Source organism: Chionomys nivalis, chromosome 13 (assembly GCF_950005125.1).
Source record: "Chionomys nivalis chromosome 13, mChiNiv1.1, whole genome shotgun sequence".
Classification (NCBI taxonomy): Eukaryota; Metazoa; Chordata; class Mammalia; order Rodentia; family Cricetidae; genus Chionomys; species Chionomys nivalis.
Window position 1 is genome coordinate 19,243,533 of NC_080098.1, and position 19,076 is coordinate 19,262,608.

A 19,076-nucleotide genomic window follows, 5' to 3' on the forward strand; every position below is an offset into this window, starting at 1 on the left:
GGCTGTCATGAGGTGAGCTGTGTTGTTCCAGCATGCAATTCCCATCATGACATTCATGCCCGGAAGCAACGAAGCCACTTAACATCAAACCAAAATCTTGGAAACTATGAGCCAGAATAAATCTTCCTTCTTCTGGATTACAGGCCTGATGTGTAATTTCTCAGGGTCCCTCCCTCTTCCTCTCTCTTTCCCTCCCTCTGCGTGTGTGTGTGTGTGTGTGTGTGTGTGTGTTCTCGCTCTTCTTGTGGTGCTGGACTAACCCTACACACAGTCACATGCACGTTAGATACATGTCTACATTTGCACGTTTCTACATTTGTAGAGGGCTCCTACAGGATAGGTATCACACTTTGTATTTCCAGTATGTTCTGCAAGAGGCAAAAGACCCAAGAGGAAAAAACAAAACCCTCAAGCCAGAAAATGCAAGTGCTATTGTAGGCAGAGAAAGGCTAGGGGCGAGCTCTAAGTGAAGTATTGATCTGCTGTAAGGAAATAAATACATAGTCTAACCCTTGGAGTGGCTTCCAAAGGGTTGGATTCCCGATGGAGCCACTAAGATGCTCAGAGGGAGGTAGAGGGGCAGGGCCCAAGGCTAAGACTCTATGCAACTGCAGAACTGTTCAGAACCGGCAAGGATGACCAGTCTGGCCAGTACCAGGTTTCACGGTGTTTATAAGACACTGAATTAAAGACAGCATTTTGAATTGTTTTGTAAAATGACATTTACATGATGGAAAGCGTTAACAATGAATTCTTAAAATAAGATTGACAAGCCAAAGGAATGAGAAGGTCAGTAGGCGTAAACTTTCACTTTATGGACTTCCTTGTCCTCGCACTCCCTCTGCTTGTCGTAGTAGTAGAAAGTATTGTCCCTCCGTTGAAGCTTCTTCACGTAGCCTGTCTCTGGCCAGCGGTCTACCTGCATAGGAAGGGCGAGAATGAGAATGTGGTCACGCCAGTTTTATTTCATATCATTTTACCATCAAACAACTTGCATCAAAAATTAACGTCTGGGGTTTGGGGAGATGACTCAGAGGTTAAGAGCACCGGTTGCTCTTCCAGAGGTCCTGAGTTCAATTCCCAGCAGCCACATGGTGGCTCACAATCACCCCCCAATGAGATCTGTGTGCCGTGCAGGCATACAGGTAGGCAGAACACTGCCTACATAATAAATAAATGATCAATTAAAGGCTGAGGTAAAGTTTTAAGATCCTTGTGCTCTTGGGGAGAGCACTATGTGCTCACATAAAGCAAACATTAGTTTCCGGCCATACTCTGGAGGACACAACACTGAAGTGTGCTTCTCTTTACAGGCCAGTTTCAAGGTCTCAGTGTCTACACCACGACCAAGATTGGAGATGCATGCCAAATAATTTAAAATGTGTTGTTTTTAGGTTTCTGAGTGATTGGAAGCATTGCAAGTTCAACAGTGAGTGCTGCCAGAGGAAATTGGGGGAGTCCAGGCCCCTGCAGTAACAGCTATACTGATCACAGGCTTTAGTCTAGGAATTAAGCAGTGGTTCTCAACCTGTGGGTCACAACCCTTTGGGGTTAAAGGACACTTACAGAGATCACTTATCAGATATCCTGCATATCATATATTTGCATTACAATTCATACATAACAGTAGCAAAATTACAGTTATGAAATAACAATGAAGTACTTTATGGTTGGGGTCACCACAACATAAGGAACTGTATTAAATGTCACAGAATTAGAAAGGTCGAGAACCTCTGGACTAAAGGAAGGCACCTATGCACTTCTACCCAAGCTTCAAGTTGATGATCAAGTCCAATTTTTAATAGAACTTGAACCCACAGAGCTCTCAGCAATCCTTTCTTCTCCTCACTAGTCCCTGTCCTGTCTCACTCATTTGTTTATCGCTTGCCTTGATCTGATTTGTATGCTTTCTTCTTTCTCTCCAACTTCAATGTTACGCTTTCTTGATCAGGTTAGTAAATGGTGGCTTTGTTGTTAGTTTCAGACAATGTTTCATGTAATTTTCTGTCTGTGCCAAAAAGACCTTGAACTTCTAATCTTTTGCATCCGCCTGAGGATTACAGGCATGTAATTACAACCATGCTCGGTTTATGTGGTGTTAGAAATGGAGCCCAGGGTGGTTTCATGCATACGAGGCAAGCACTCTGCTAACAAAGATACTTGTCCAGCCACAGTGTGTGTGTGTGTGTGTGTGTGCGCGCGCGCGCGCACACACACACACACAAGCACACGCATATGTGTTCTAGGAATTTATTAAGTCTCAAGTAATAACTTTTCTTTGGTCCATAACTCATCATAGTGCATTCTGGAACCCAATGTGTTCTTTTTATTGATAAAAATGTTCCTTCTGAATTTTGTGAGATACACTTTATCATTATCAAAAGTTCAAGTTTTGGAAAATCAAACCCTTTTCTTTAAGAGGGATGATACAGGCAGCCCTTCCCTTTCCCAGCCTTCCTATAAACCACAGCCTGCAACTGGAAGGAAAAATGAGTGCACTATTTGAGGATCTGTGTCTATTATTTTCTGGTAGATTTGCCCGCTTTTCCTTTCCAATTCTTTCACCTGCTTTTGCTTGAGACAAACTCTCCCAGTGTAGCCCAAGCTTAAGATCCCGAGTCTTCTGAGAGCTGGGATCTCAGGCATGTGTCACAATGCACGAACCTTGTGTCTTCTCTCCCCTGCTTTGATTATGTGACAGTAGAAACCGCATATCTGGTCAGCGTGGCAGGTCCAGCTGCATTTGCTTTGTAGGAAAACAGCTCAAAGCTTGTTTCTGACACTTAAGTCAGAGCTGCCACCAACAGGGAAAGGGATGTTCCCAAGACCCTGGGGCGGATTCTTATCCCTTCACCAGGTTCCAAAGACACCCTTGTTAGTGTATACACACCTACTGGCTCTTCAGAGAACTCCAGGTCACTCTGTAAGCATCAACTATAAGAACTGCGGGAGAAAAAACTCCATGGTCAGGTAAATAAATGGTCAAATCGGGAGGCACCCAGTGGTGTGAGTTATCTAGCTTGCTATCCATTAATGTTAAATTAGTTGTTAATTGTAGAGTGTAGCTACACAGATGTGATGTTTGCTCCTGTAATCCCAGAGCCTGGGAAGCACAAGTAGGAGGATTGATGCTTATCTGAGACGCTCATCATAGTGAATTCAAGGTTAGCCTAGTTTCGAGTGAGATCTTATCTCAAGAAACAAAAACAATAAAAAAAAAAAAAAAAACAAGAAAAGAAGCCAATATATACAACTCCTTTCTAAAGGAATCAAAATAAGCAGAGGGGAAATAATGTTTTACCACAACTGAATATATGATAATAGAGTTACCAGAGTAAGGAAAAGGACCATTTGAAGACTCCTGTATAAGAGAGCACAGTAGTTCAGAAAGTGAAGGTGCCCAGCCAAAGGACCACACTGGCCCCCAACTTGTAGACCACCTTCGGGGGCTTTGGTCTCCCTCTCTTGAGACGGGAGTTTCAGAGAATTTCTTTCAGTGGTGTTTTGTTATTAAAATACATTTCGCCCTCTGTGAAGCTGGTTTTTTAGCAAGCTTGAAGAGCAATCAATCTTACCATAGCGCCTTGCTTCACTTGTCTGTACTCGATCTCATCCCGATACCCTGCTTGCTGGAATCTGTACAGGTTCTCTATTTCTTCTGACCATTTCTTGGCACGACTTATGGATTTCGGTTTCACGTCAGAACTCGCCATGGCTACGGAGGCCTTCCTAGCAATTATTTCTGAAAGAGGTTAGAACAATTTAGTAGGTAACATGCTGACTACAATTTTAAAAACATTTAGAATGAACAATAACAAAAAAAAAGAGAGAGAGAACCTTGCTGGGCGGTGGTGGCACACGCCTTTAATCCCAGCACTTGGGAGGCGAAGACAGGCGGATCTCTGTGAGTTCAAGACCAGCCTGGTCTACAAGAACTAGTTCCAGGACAGGCACCAAAGTTACAGAGAAACCCTGTCTCAAAAAAATAATAATAAAATAAAAAACAAAATACCTCAGTAAAATTTCACACTTTAACATTCATTTCCAAGACTGTTATTTTTGAGAAAACAAAGCAATGCACCCAAAATATTCTTAAGCCCTGAAAGACACGCAGAGAATAGCTAATTTCACCATCAAAATTGTATTTGGAGTTATTAAGTAATATTCCAAAATAGCCATTCTTGGTTTCTGGACACTAGATAGTGTACATTTACGAAAACACAGTCATTTGTATCTGCTCAATATATCGTCAAAATATCCCACCACTATTCCATTGATTTATAGTCTCGCTCTCTTCCTCTCCTCCCTCTTTTAAAAAAGGAACGTCAGGACAATGGTTCTTAGCAAGGCACGGTGATGGACTTGGGAGGCCAAGGCAGGAGAACCTGGGGTGAGGCCACTCTGCGCTGCCTACAAATCACACAAAAGAAGCCCTCTTCTTTCTCTCCCCTTCTTGTTCCCGAGATGCACCTTCCATTTAATTTCTGAAGACATCGTAATCTATCTTCTTGGGTCACAGTGTCACACTGCCCTCTGGTAGACTAGCATGGGAGGACAATTGGACCAATTCCATGCTAGTTGTTTGGCTGTTGTGTTAGCATGTTGATTACAAATGGCTTACGGGGTTACTATTGGTCATCAGCTCTCCAAGCTTGGTTCATATTAACTGTCTACATACCAAACTTCTATTGCTGAGCTTTCCCCGGTTACTGGAACTGAACTCAGGACCTCATGAGTGCTAGGCAAGCATTCTACCAATGAGCTACACACGCCCAACACTACAGTCAGTTTTTCAAAGGCATTGTCTTGTATTTGTTTTTCTCAAATACTTATTTTGTTACAAAAGATTATTTAACTGGGGCTGGAGAGATGGCTCAGAGGTTAAGAGCACTGACTGCTCTTCCAGAGGTCCTGAGTTCAATTCCCAGCAACCACATGGTGATTCACAACCATCTGTACTGAGATCTGGCACCCTCTTCTGGCATGCAGGCATACATCTAGGCAGAATGTTGTATACATAATAAATAAATAAATCTTTTTTAAAAAAGATTTAACTGACACAAAGTACCCAAAATTTTCACCATGATTCCTTGAATCCATTCTATTAAAAATTTTATTTTGTCTAAAATTCATTGACATACTTCATAAAGAAGATCCTTAAGGGAATTTATGTATTTTTGATCACTGCAACACATTCTTACTAGGTTATTTTTTTAAAGGCCAAGAAACACATTAAAGTACAATGATAGGAAAGGCAAAACTATCCTCATATCAATTAGAAATATCCCTCCTTGCCACTGGGTGAACATCATCCCAAACATAGGATGAGTCAGGAGCATATGAGCAGACTCACAGCAAATGCCTTTACAAATGGAATACATTTAGCTTTTACAGAGGGAAAAGCAGGAAAGGGAAAGACAGACTTGCTGGATTTCCTTGACTATTTCCTCGGTGTGGAGAATGTAGCCTTCAAGTCTCTTCTCACGGTTAGTAAAAGGGAGGCTATCAGGAGACTGAGGCCTTGGTTTAGCTTCCGGTATGTGTACTAAGGGGCTGGCCTGGGACAGAGGAGGAGCTTGCCTACTCTCCTCCTGCATTCTCTAGATTTTTTGCCCCATTACTTACATTATCACATTCTAAACAGAAGGCTGTTTACATTCTCTTTGGAAATCACAGTCCCACTTTTGTTTGGTTTAGCTCCAGAGTCAAATTAATGTAAATGAAATCACTGGACTAGTATAGCTCTAATTCTGATGAAAATAGTAACCACACACCAGATAAAGAATCACAACTGCTTTGTGCATCTTTTCCAGTGTGCAAACTGACGTGCACGTTGGTTAGACTAGAAAAGATTAGGCCTTTGTTAGAGTGTGCGTTTTTAACAACTTTTGACTCACTTATTTTAGATTTAGGCTCATGCTGCCTCTTATTGACTACATTGCTACGGTATTGTGAGAGTCTTTGTAAAATAGGGAAAGCCTGACAAAGCAAAAAGTTTTCTTATTTTATAATTCCATTCATTTCACTGTGAAGTTCATTACATCCCCAAGGCACCATTCACTAGCGATGACACTAACAAGTGAGTTGAAAAATATGTAGTAGAGCTTGGCAGTCCACTTGGGTAGGGGAGATGACTTTCTCTCTCCTCTCTCTCCTCTCTCTCTCTCTCTCTCTCTCTCTCTCTCTCTCTCTCTCTCACACACACACACACACACACACACACACACATAAATATGATTTGAAGAATCAAGAGAGAGAAAAATGTGAATTCATTCATTAAAGATACATTCAAGCCAGGTGTAGGGGTGCGCATGCAGAGACAATTGAGTTTCTGTGAGTTTGAGACCAGCTGCTTGTTCCAGGACAGCCAAAGCTACACAGCGAGACTGTCTCAGACAACAAACAAAGTAAACCCACTCGAGTGGCTAGAGAGATTGCGCAGTAGCTACAACTTCTCGTCCTTGCACGAATGAAGTTTAATCTCAGCACCAACTCAAGCACTCACAGCCACCAGAACCTCCAACCCCTAGGAGACCCATCAACACCCTCTACTGGCCTCCATGGGCACTGCACCCATGTGTACATGGCTTCTTAAGCCATATGAATACACGTCTTAATAATAATTCTAAAATAATAAAAAACTTTTAAAATATTCAAAATTAGTCATATTTTCTATGAAGTTAATGGCTGAATCACTTTACAGTGTCTATAGACAAAGATTGTTTGCTTAGGGTAGTAGTTTGGGGTTAGTTTTGTTTCCCCATCATTTTCACTCTAGGCTTAGCTGTTTGACAATAGGATGCCTTGATTTGCTTGTATCATTCAAAAATATTTGCCTTAAGCAAGAATCATACACTTTGTTGACTCCCCGTGGGAAGCCTTACCCTTTCTGAGGAGTGGATGAGGGTGGGGCAGGAGGAGGGGAGGGAGTGGGAACAGGGATAGCTATGTAAAATAAGAAAAGATTGTATTTAAAAATTCTTAATTAAAAGTAATAACCTTGAAGATAAAAAGATGTTTTCCTGAGAGCCACGTCTTTTGTCACTTTCAGCGTAAGCAACACGCGGGAAACTGCTGCGGGCTACGGGAGGGGAAAGGGTGCCACACCCAGGCAAAGCTTCAGGAAGGGAAGGTTTTCTAGTGGGAATGCCCATCTTACAGACATTATCTATCAGACATCTGGAAATGTAACGCCAATTTCATCATAACAGAAAGGGACTATGTCGTGTCTAGTTTAGTAAAAAGCAAACAGAAAGTGAGTCTCGTGAAGCTCTGTGAAGTACTCTGTGCTCGGGATCGCAGCCAGACCACCTGCCCAAAGCAGGTGTCGCAGTTCCAACAACATCAACAGGAACTTCCTTGGGTGCTGAACAAGCCATTTACTTTCAACCCCTGGCTCTGAGCTAACGTATCTATGACTGTGAGGAAAACAGATTTGTTACTTAGCAGACCACTAGGTAAGAATTTTATAACAAAAATCGACAGGAGCTATTCTCTTGTTCTGTTCTAACCTGCCCCTCTTATGTCCTTACCAATGTAACTGACAAATGCATTATTTTTTCGCCTGACTTTTGCTCTATGGTAACAAACTTCATTTATTCTCTTCCGTGGTGGAAGACAGCAAGCAGAGTAACCTGAATCCATGTTCTCATGCCATGGCCACACTCACATTTATCTAGAATTAACTATCCCTTACTATCTTTGGAATGGGAGCTACGTTTTGAAGAGATAAACTAAAATTCACAAAGAACTTGACATTCCTTGCTTAAATACTTCAGTGACTATGGGAAATACAATGCCAATGCTACTTCTGATGGTGACACTCGGGACTTTAAAATGCAGTGCTTTACTTTGGCCGTTGGGGCAAGGGGACTAATCAAAATACGTTTGTCTTACTGAACATGAAGTGTCTCAGACACTGTGACCTGACATCTCTAGGTGGGAAAGAAGTCAAACAGGAGCGAAAAGGAGAACAGGGCTTTTGTAAAACTCCAGTCATGACTAAAGGGAAATCAGAAAAGCTGATAGACATTAAACTGAGAGAAACAAGAAACTAAAGTGCCCAGAAAACAAACAAAAATAAAAACGGCAAAACAAACAAACAAACAAAAAACACTGTGGAAAAACCCACATCTGATTGAACTTGATATAAAAAAAAGATACGTGACCTTTTTATTTTGTTTTGTTTCTATTGATCTATATATTTTTCTCTGCTTCCCTCCCTTCCTGTCTCCTCCCCTTCTATCCTCTGCCAAGGTCCCCATGCTCCCAATTTATTCAGGAGATCTTGTCTTTTTCTGCTTCCCATGTACAATAGATCCATGTATGTCTCTCTTAGGGTCCTCATTGTTGTCTAGATTCTCTGGGATTGTGAATTGTAGGCTGTATTTTCTTTGCTTTATGTCTAAAAGTCACTTACGAATGAGTACATATTATATTTGTCTTTCTGAGTCTGGGTTACCTCACTCAATATGATGTTCTCTAGATTCATCCATTTGCCCACAAATTTCAAGATGTCATTATTTTTTTCTGCTGTGTAATACTCCATTGTGTAAATGTACCACATTTTCCTTATCCATTCTTCAGTCGAGGGGCATTTAGGTTGTTTCCTAGATTCGGGCTATGACAAACAATGCTGCTATGAACATAGGTGAGCACATGTCCTTGTGGTATGATTGAGCATCCTTTGGATATATACCCAAAAGTGGTATTGCTGGGTCTTGAGGAAGGTTGTTTCCTAATTTTGAGAAATCGCCATACTGATATCCAAAGTGGCTGTAGCAGTTTGCACTCCCTCCAGCAATGCAGGAGTGTTCCCTCTCCCCCACAACCTCTCCAGCATAAGTTGTCATCAGTGTTTTTGATTGTGGTCATTTCACTTACAGGTGAAAGGTGAGATCTCAGAGTTGTTTTGATTTACATTTCTCTGATGGCTAAAGATGTTGTGCATTTTCTTAAATGTCTTTCAGCCATATTAGATTCCTCTGTTGCGAGTTCTCTGTTTAGGTCTGTACTCCATTTTCTTGAGTTCTTTGTATATTTTGGAGATCAGCCCTCTGTCCGATGTGGGTTGGTGAAGATCTTCTCCCATTTTGTAGGCTGCTGTTTTGTCTTGTTGAGTGTCCTTTGCTTTACAGAAGCTTCTCAGTTAGTTTCAGGAGGTCCCATTTATTAATTTTTTTTTCAGTGTCTGTGCTACTGAGGTTTTACAAAGTGGTGTCCTGTGCCAACGTGTTCAAGTATACTTTCCATTTTCTCTTCTATGAGGTTCAGTGTGGTTGGTTTTATGTTGAGGTCTTTGATCCATTTGGACTTGACTTTTGTGCATGGTGATAAATATGGATCTATTTTCATTCTTCTACATGTTGATATCAGTTATGCCAGCACCATTTGTTGAATATGCTTTTTTATCCATTGTATATTTTTTTGCTTCTTTGTGAAAAATCAGGTTTTCATAGGTTTGTGGACTGATATCCGGGTCTTCAGCTCATTTCCATTGGTCCTCCTGTCTGTTTTTATGCCAATACCAAGCTGTTTTCTGTACTGTAATTCTGTAGCAGAGCTTGAAGTCAGGGATTGTGATGCCTCCAGAAGTTCTTTTATTGTACAAGATTGTTTTGGCTATCCTGCGCTTTTTGCTTTTCCATATGAAGTTGAGTATTGTTCTTTTGAGGTCTGTGAAGAATTTTGTTGGGATTTTGATGGGCATTGCATTGAATCTGTAGATTGCTTTTGGTAAGACTGCCATTTTTACTATGTTAATTCTACTTACCCAAGAGCATGGGAGGTCTTTTCAATTTCTAGTGTCTTCTTCAATTTCTTTCTTCAAAGATTTAAAATTCTTGTCATTCAGGTCTTCCACTTGTTTGGTTAGTGTTACTCCAAGATATTTTGTACTGTTTGTGGCTATTGTGAAGGGTAATGTTTCTCTGATTTCATCATTCTCAAGTCTATTTATCATCTGTGTAAAGGAGGGCTACTGATTTTTTTCGAGTTAATCTTGTATCCTGCTACATTACTGAAGATGTTTATGAGTTGTAGAAGTTCCTTGATACAATTTTTGTGGTCAGTTATGTATGTAAACTATCATATCATCAACAAACAGCGAGAGTTTGAGTTCTTCTTTTCCAATTTGTATCCCCATGATCTCCTTTTGGTGTCTTATTGCTCTAGATAGAACCTGAAGTACTACATTGAACAGATATGGAGAGAGTAGAAAACCTTGTTTTGTTACTGATTTCAGTGGGATCACTGTGAGTTTCTCTCCATTTAGTTTGATGTTGGCTGTTGGCTTGCTGTATATTGCCTTTATTATGTTTAGGTATGTTCCTTTTATCCCTGCTCTCTCCAAGACCTTTATCATGAAGGGGTGTTGTATTTTGTTGAAGGCTTTTTCAGCATCTAATGAGATGATCATGTGGGGTTTTTTTCCCTCTGTGTTTATATGGTGGATTACGTTGACAGATTTTCGTATGTTGAACCATCCCTGAATCTCTGGATGAAGTCGACTTGATCATGGTGGATGATTTTTCTGATGTGATCTTGGACTCGGTTTGCCAATATTTTAGTGGGTAGTTTTTCATCAATGTATATGAGTGAGAGTGAGAAAATTCTTTTTCTTAGTAATGTTTTTGTGTGGTTTGGGTATCAGGGTAATTGTAGCTTCGTAAAAAGAGTTTGACAATGTTCCTTCTATTTCTATTGCATGGAACATTTGAGGAGTATTGGTATTAGTTCTTTGAAAATCTTGTATAATTCTTCATTGAAACTATCTAATTCTGGATTGTTTTGTTGTGAGACTTTGGTGACTGTTTCTATATCTTTAGCAGTATAGGTTTACTTAATTTGCTTAGCTTGTCTTGATTTAATTTTGGTAAGTGATATTTATCCAGAAAATTGTCCATTTCCTTTAAGTTTTCCAATTTTGTGGAGTACAGGTTTTTGAAATATAACCTAATGATACTCTGGATTTCCTCCATGTCTGCTGTTATGTCCCCCTTACACTTCTAATTTTTTTTTTAATTTGGATATTCCCGGGGGCTGGAGAGATGGCTCAGTGGTTAAGAGCATTGCCTGCTCTTCCAAAGGTCCTGAGTTCAATTCCCGGCAACCACAAGGTGGCTCACAACCATCTGTAAAGAGGTCTGGTGCCCTCTTCTGGCCTGCAGGCATACACACAGACAGAATATTGTATACATAATAAATAAATATTTTTAAAAAAAAAAAATTTGGATATTCCCTATCTGCCTTTTGGTTAGTTTGGATAAAGGTTTGTCTATTTTGTTGATTTTTCTCGGAGAACCAACTCCTTGTCTCATTGATTCTTTGTATTGTCTTCTTTGTTTCCTTTTTGTTGATTTCAGCTCTCACTTTGATTATTTCCTGCCATCTAGTCCTCCTGAGTGAGTTTGCTTCTTTTTGTTCTAAAGTTTTCAGGTGTTCTGTTAACTCACTAATGTGGGATTTTTCCAACTTCTTTAGATAAGCATTTAGTGCTATGAACTTTCCTCTTAACACTGCTTTCATTGTGTCCCATAAATTTGGGTATGTTGTATGGTCATCTTCAGTGAATTTTAGGAAGTCTTTCATCTCATTCTTTATTTCTTCCTTGACCCATTGATGACTCAGGTGAGCATTGCTTAATTTCCATGTGTTTGTGGGCTTTCTGGAATTAGTATTGCTGTTGGATTTTAGTGTTAAGTCATGGTGATCTGATAAGATACACGGGGTTATTCCAAATTTTTCTATCTGCTGAGGTTTGCTTTGTTACCTAGTATGTGGTAAATTTTTGAGAAGGATCCATGAGGTGCTGAGAAGAAGGTATATTCTTTTATGTTCGGATGCAATGTTCTATAGATGTCTGTTAAGTCCATTTGTGTCATAACATGTTAGTTCCTTTATTTCTCAGTTCATTTTTTGTCTGACTGACCTGTCCAGTGGTGAGAATGGAGTGTTAAAGTTTCCCACTATTAGTGTGTGGGTTTTAATGTGTGATTTAAACTTTAGAAGTGTTTCTTTTACATATGAGTGTGCCTTTGTATTTGGGGCACAGACGTTCGGTATTGAGATTTCCTCTTGATAGATTTTTCCTATGACTAATATGAAATGTACTTCTTTGTCTCTTTTGGTTGATTTTAGTTTGAAGTCTATTTTATTAGATATTAGGATAGCTACACCAGCTTGTTTCTTAGGTCCATTTTTTCCAACCCTTTACTCTGAGATGATTTCTATCTTTGAGGTTGAGGTGTGTTTCTTGTGTGTAGCAGAAAGATGGATTCTGTTTTCGTATCCAATCTGTTAGCCTGTGTCTTTTTATAAGTGAGTGAGCCCATTTATAGTAAGGGATATTAGTGGCCAGTAATTGCTCGTTCCTGTTTAGTTTTTGTTGGTGGTGATGTTATTGCGTGTGTGTTTCCCATTTTTGGGATTTGCTGCTGTGAGATCATCTATTGTCTGTGTTTTTGTGGATGTAGTCAACTTCCTTGGGTTGGAGTTTTCATTTTAGTACATTGTGTAGGGCTGGGTTTGTGTCTAGGTTTTGGTTAAATCTGGTTCTGCCATGGAATACCTTGTTTTGTCTGTCTATGGTGATTGAAAGTTTTGCTGGATATAGTAGTCTGTGCTGGCATCCTTGGTCTCTTAATGTCTGCATAACACTTGACCAGGACCTTCTTGCTTTCATTGTTTCTATTGAGAAGTCAGGTATAATTCTGATAGGACTGCAATTATATGATACTTGGCCTTTTTCCATTGCTGCTCTTAATATTCCTTCTTTAATCTATATGTTTAGTGTGTTGATTATTATGTGGTGAAGGGAGCTTTCTTTTTTATTGATCCAGTCTATCTGGTGTTCTGTAATCTTCTTGTATCTTCATATGCATATCTTTCTTTAGTTTGGGAAAGTTTTCTTCTATGATTTTGTTGAATATATTTTCTGTACTTTTGAGCTATACTTTTCTCCTTCTTCTATCCCTTATTATTCTTAGGCTTTGTCTTTTCTTGATGTCTCATATTTCCTGGATATTTTGTGTTAAGCTTTTATTAGATTTAATTTTTTCTTTGACCAACGAGTCTGTTTCTTCTATTGTAATTCAGCGTTTGAGATTCTCTCTTCCATCTCTTGTATTCTGCTGTTCATGCTTGCACTTGTGGTTCCTGATCGTTTTCTCATGATTTCTGTTTCTATAATTCCCTTGGTTTGTATTTTCTTTATTGTCTCTATTTCAGTTTTCTAGTCTTAAATAGTTTCTTTCATCGGTTTGATTGCTTTTTCTTGGTTTTCTTTAATGAATTTGTTGATTTCTTCCAATTGTTTGTTTGTCTTTTCCTCCATTTCTTTGAAGGATTTGTCATTTCCTCTTTAAGGGCCTCAAATATTCTTCTAAAGTTATTTTTAGGTCATTTTTTTCTCCTTCATCTTTATTGGGGTGTTCAAGTCTTGCTGTTGTAGAGCCACTAATTTTCACTGGTGTCATGTTGCTATTTGTGGTCTTGAGAATATTCCTACCTTGTCTATCAATCTTTCCCTCTAATTGATATAGTTGGGCTATGTCTCTGGTGACCAATCTTCCAAGTGCCGGGGTATCTAAGACTCAGATGGTTGCTCCTTGTGGTGCAGTGAGGGCCACAGTTCCAGTCACCCCAGAGTCAGGCCACAGGTCTAGTCACCCGAGAAGTCACTCGGTGTTCCCGGAGGTCTCTCAGTGCTCTTCGGGAGTAGGTCTGGAATCCTGGGGGTCATTCTGGCCTGCTCCCATGGAAGTTGCTTGCTTGAGGCTGTTCCTGCTGATGTGGCTGGCTCAAGCCTGCTCTGGCTGAGGTTGCTAGCTCATACCTGTTCCCACAGATATCCCTGGCTTGGGCCTTCTCCCACGGAGGCCCTTGGCTTGGGCCCAGCCCCAAAGAGGTCTCTGGCTCAGGCCTGCTCCCTCAGTGGTCGCTCCCTTGTACCTGCTCCTGTGGAGATGTGGCCTTGTACTCTTGGAGTATTCAATTTATCCAGTGAGGAGCCTTACCTTTCAGGTTAGTAATAGGGACAATGGATTTCAGATTTTCTTCCTTTCTTCTCAACTTCTAAAGAAAGTTCCACATCTCTTCTTAGGAAATGCTGTGGTATTTCTCTTCATGGATCCAAATTAGTCAATTCAGCAATTATTTCTGCCCAGTCACAAACTTGTTGCAAGGGTTCACGATAAGGCTTGAACTGAAGGCCTTTACTTCCGCTTCTAAAAGACTAGGAGGGATGGGAGGGCCCCAAATAAACTTGCAAACCAAGCCATACAGATCAACAGATCAAAAGGTGGAAGAAACTATGGCAGCCAAGTGTTCCTTGGTTGATTATGAAGTTTACCTGAAAGATATATAGCTAGATCCAGAAGTGGCTAATTTGGCCAAGGAGCAAACATAGATGGAACTGCAGTTTAGCATACAGGAAATGTCTTACCCAGGAATTAAGCCAAAACCAAGCTTCCATGAAACAGTTAAAACTACAGAAACTGTTGGAGGAATTACTGACCAGACTTAACATGCTAGGACACAAGTGCATCTTGTTGAAGTCCAGATGATAAAATATATCACAACCATTCCAGATAAAACCTGAGAAAGACACCAGGCTGCAGCCCTGGAGGGTTAGGGATGTGAGTAAGATGGCCATGGCATAGTCTATGATCCTTACTGTGGTCCACAGAGCAAGGTCTCCATTGGGTAGTCTGGGAAAGAAAAGCGTTCAGCATGACTGGTGTGTATCCCACCACACTCAACGCTTCAAGGAGAGGGTTTGGAGTCTCCATCAAGGTGTTTTTTTAAGCAGGTCTTTTTTTGAGTAAGTTCAGTGGAATCTTCTGGAGTTCCTTCAAAATATTTTATTGTCAAGTCACGAACAGATGAGTAAGAAAGTCACAGCTGACAAGCCTGTGCAGATGACCTCAGAATCCCTGTAGTCTGCGCCCCCAGCTCCTGCTAAAGCTGTACATAGTAGTATGAAGGGGGCCAACATGCAAAGAGCTGACCTAGGAACAGCCAGGGACCCACGAGCAAATCCAAATGTGGCGCTGCTGCTGGACCTTCTCTTGGGTAAGGATGCTCACCGCTACTTTTGGATTGATTGATGCCGGGGAACTTAAGCTCATAGTCTAACCGGGCGCGCAAAAGTAGGGAGAATGAGAAAACAGTGCCTACAGGGAAGTGCGAGAAATTTACCTGTGGTGATTATTATTATGCTAGAGATGAGATTTGTAAAATTCCAGGCAAGAGGTTTGTATATAAATTTGTTTGTAACCAGAAGACACTTATTTTATCTTTGACACTGGGTCTCATATTGTCCAAGGTGGGCTCAGACTCCTGAGGATGATCCTGAACTTCTTATCCTCCTGGCTTCATATCCCAAGAGATGGCATTTCAGGCATTTGTATCACACCTAGTTTTATGGAATGCTGTTATAAATGTGTGCTAATAAATTGGGGATATTACTTAGCTGTCTTCTCCCCTGATTAATGGTGATGTTCAGGCCTGATGTTTCTTTAAAAATGGCTGTTCTCCCAAATATTTTTGGTGAAGCATGTTGGTTTTTTTTAATCCATTTTATGCTATTGCCTTTCATAAAGAATGGATGAATCTTTGAAATAGCACAAAGTTGTTTTAAAATTCATAACTGCAAAGCAAGACTAACAGTGTCATCAGATGTAAAGGATATACAAATATCAATGCTTCAATATTAGACGTGTTGCCAGGAAAAAAGAATCCTCAATCTCTTGTGAAAGGAATGCTTTTTCGTTAATTTTTACTCTGTGAAGACACTACCACAATAACAACTATATATATTTCATTCTGTTTTTGTAAGGCTGTGTAAAACAGTCGTTTTCTAGTTTTGCTCACATAAGAATACCTATGCATAGCATTTTAAAATAGTGAACGAAAAAAATATTATTATAATACACACTTTCTATAATACATATGTGTATCACTACAAACAGGAAGTGGCAATGCTTGAGTGTCTACGTTTTAGAAACTGAGTTCCATTAAGCCCTATGAAGGGCTATGTGTGTACTGGGAGGGGAAAAAAATGCCACCAAAGTCAAGTCCCTGCGAAATTAAGGCTCTAATGTAAAAGCAGACACCTGTGATGTAGCCACTCACCGCAAGTTCTACAACAGGAAACCCACAACTTAAATGAGACGGTTTGCTATGCATCCCCTCTTATGACCTAGTTTCTTCCTCTCCTTAACCCTAAAGCTTATGTCACAAACCTGGGTCCCAGGACCTTTTTCCTTATCGCTCTTGGCCGCGTGCCACCTTAATTACATCTTTCTCTACTTTTCACGTTGAGCGTCTCTTTGGTGGGTGTTTTAGGGATCGATGGTGAGTCCTGCCTGCTGTCGCTGAAGCTATTGTCCCTTAACGCTAATAACACAACATGACAACATGCCTAATCTAACGACCCCAACTCTCCTCACATTAATTCATTATCTGTGCTCCAAGCAGGTGGCAGAATATAACTGAGGATCCCTTTAAACTCTATGTAAACCTTGGCCAAGATAATGAACCCGACTGTTAATCTGAACCCAGTTCTCACACTGTGTCCGAAACAGAACACCATTTCTGAACCCAGTCAAAGTGCCGCCCCCCACCCCAAGCACTCCCCAATGGTCGATCCACAGTCCAGGTGGGCAAATTAGCGATTGTGGAGCATAAAGCCACCCTTAAGAGTGTTCCCACAGTTAGCGTTCTGTCTGCCAGAAACCACTTTCTTTTTGCCATAAATCACGATTTCTGTAAGGTATAATTTGCCCAGAAGAAGCTGGGCTAGAGACAGTCCTCTGAACCCAGGCATTAAATGGAAGAGCCCTTACAAGAGCTGCCTTGGGAAGCAGAAGAGTTTAGCTGGGGAGCCTATCCGAAGATGTAGGAAGGGCCAAATAAAGACCCGCCCTAAAAGACAGAAAACCCAGGTACCAGGGCGGCCGGGCGGAAGGGGCGGGGCTTGCGCTCCCGTGGCGGGACGGAGCCAGGGGCACGGTGGTCAGGGCCCGGGTCCTCGCTGCCCATCCGCTCAGGCCCGGCTCCCGCTATCCGCGGTTACCCTGGTTCAGCCGGCCTCGCTGGAGGGTGCTGCGGTGCTCGCGTTCTCTACTCGGGATCTGTGGGCTGAGTCAGCCAGGGGCCAACTGTTGGCGGCCGCTACCGCGGGCTCGTCTCCTAGCAACGCAGTGACGCCACTCCGCCCGCTCACGTAGGCTACGCCCATCTCCTTCAGGCCCCGCCCCCTGCTCTTGGTGTTTGTGTGCACTTTAAGGGCTAGACTGGGCGAGGAGGTCTGTGTTGTGTACAGTGGAATGCACCAGCTGGGAACTGTCCACTGCTACGATGAGGCGGAGACTCAGAGGCGTTATATGAAAGCCTTTGAGAGAGTAGAGATCGCAGACAAAAGTAGAGATCCTGATAAAAGATAACTGTCAGTGTGTATAGATTCAAGTAATCCATCCGGCATGGTGTCTGGTAAAGACTAAATGAAAGTTAACTAACATCTATAGCTTTATTTTCCCAACAGCGTCTTCACTAACACTTAATATATCACCTATTTCGGTGAAAAGTGATTCAAGATCGGTATTTTTGAGTGGAGAGCCATGATGAATAGAGGGTGAAAGGGAAAAGGACGAAGAGTGAGAGCCAGTTCACTGAAAATTCCCAGAATGTAAGAATTTTGTGAGCCAGGTAAACACAAGCCTTGTTTTGTTTTGTTTTTTTTTTCAGGTTAAATTCTGCAAAAATTTTTTAAAGAGTCACTAAATAGTAAAAATAAAAAGGACCTATTTATAACTCCCAGATTAATTTCCTTAGCCAAGATAGATCTCTGAATTTTAGATTTATCTATACAATTTGTACTCTGCATCCAAAGCCAACCTCTTTCCCCAAACAAAGGAAATTCTGCTGTTTCCACGTCTTCCACTTTGAATAGCTGTTGCCTGGTGCTCTCTGTTTCTCTTAGTCCAACCATTAGCGAGACCTGTTGGCTTTGAGAGCTCCATGTAAGTCCAAAAAGCCTTTTCTTTGCAGTTTCTCTTGTGATTACAGTAATTCCCAGCATCTCTCCCCACCTCCACTCAACACAGTAATCAGCACAACCCACTTAAAACCTAAGTCAGATTATATCAGTCTTGGGCTTGGCTTGGAACCCTGCAATAGCTTTCTATTTTATTCTCAGTAAAAACAAAACAAAACAACAAGAAACCTCTCAGAGATTTACAAGGCCAGTAAAGACTTAGAAATTTGCATGCTACCCATGCAGATTTGCTGTCTTCCTCTGTAGTCCTGGACCACCGCTGGCCTAACAGCTCCTAGCGTGCAGTAGATGCGAACAGAGGATGCTTAGGATGAATACATGCATTTCACCACTGCACTGCTGCTGATTCCGCTCTGACGCAATGAAGGAAGCAGGATGACAAGGGAGTCTTGCGGGAGGTTCTTCAGAACACAGTGGCCTTGAGTGTAAATCTGGACTCTACTCACTGAGAAAGTGACCTTGTACAGTTTCCATAACAACTTCCACAACCTTAAATAACAAAAATGAACCTCTCTGCTAGGGTTGCTGTGAAAGTGAAATGCAGAACACTGACACCATCTGGAACAGCAAGGGATAATGATAAACTACTGGAATATGCAGTCTACAAGCAAAGGTTCTTTGACAATTTTACTTGCCAACACTGTGCCTTAGTGTTTAGCTCAGGGTCTGCCGTATGATAGAGAGTGGGTAACTGTTGAAGAAATGAATAAATTTTGACCATCAGATTTCCTGGAATATGACAGTAGCTTCCTTGGTTCCTTTCCTGAGAGATGCGTATTATTTCATATAGATTTCATGCATGTAAACAGTATTTTTAAGTCTCTCTCTCTCTGTGTATGTGTGTGTGTGTATCTGAATGTGGATACTTCTGGAGGCCTGGGGCATTGGATCCCCTGGAATTAGAATGACAGGTGATTTTTGGGACACCCAATGATCTCCCTGTGGGAGCAGTATGAAGTCTCAACGTCTCAGCTGGCCCTCCAGCCGTGGACAGCGTATTTTGATTGTATCCACATCC

The 19,076-nt window shown here is 41.2% G+C and overlaps 1 protein-coding gene across 2 annotated transcripts; it reads right to left on the reverse strand.

The window, feature by feature from the left end:
• Positions 1 to 738: 738 nt before the first annotated feature.
• Meig1 (meiosis/spermiogenesis associated 1) lies at positions 739 to 17,162 on the reverse strand. Of its 2 annotated transcripts, none has more exons than XM_057788080.1 (3): positions 17,078 to 17,162; positions 3,576 to 3,742; positions 739 to 919 (listed from the first exon to the last, which is right to left on the reverse strand). In XM_057788080.1, exons 2-3 carry the CDS (start codon positions 3,711 to 3,713, stop codon positions 791 to 793), a joined length of 267 nt encoding a protein of 88 aa, XP_057644063.1. In that variant the 5' UTR covers positions 3,714 to 3,742; positions 17,078 to 17,162; the 3' UTR covers positions 739 to 790. The 2 variants fall into 2 exon arrangements, with proteins under 2 accessions (XP_057644063.1, XP_057644064.1); XM_057788081.1 differs by lacking the exon at positions 17,078 to 17,162 and adding an exon at positions 16,951 to 17,072.
• Positions 17,163 to 19,076: the final 1,914 nt, after the last annotated feature.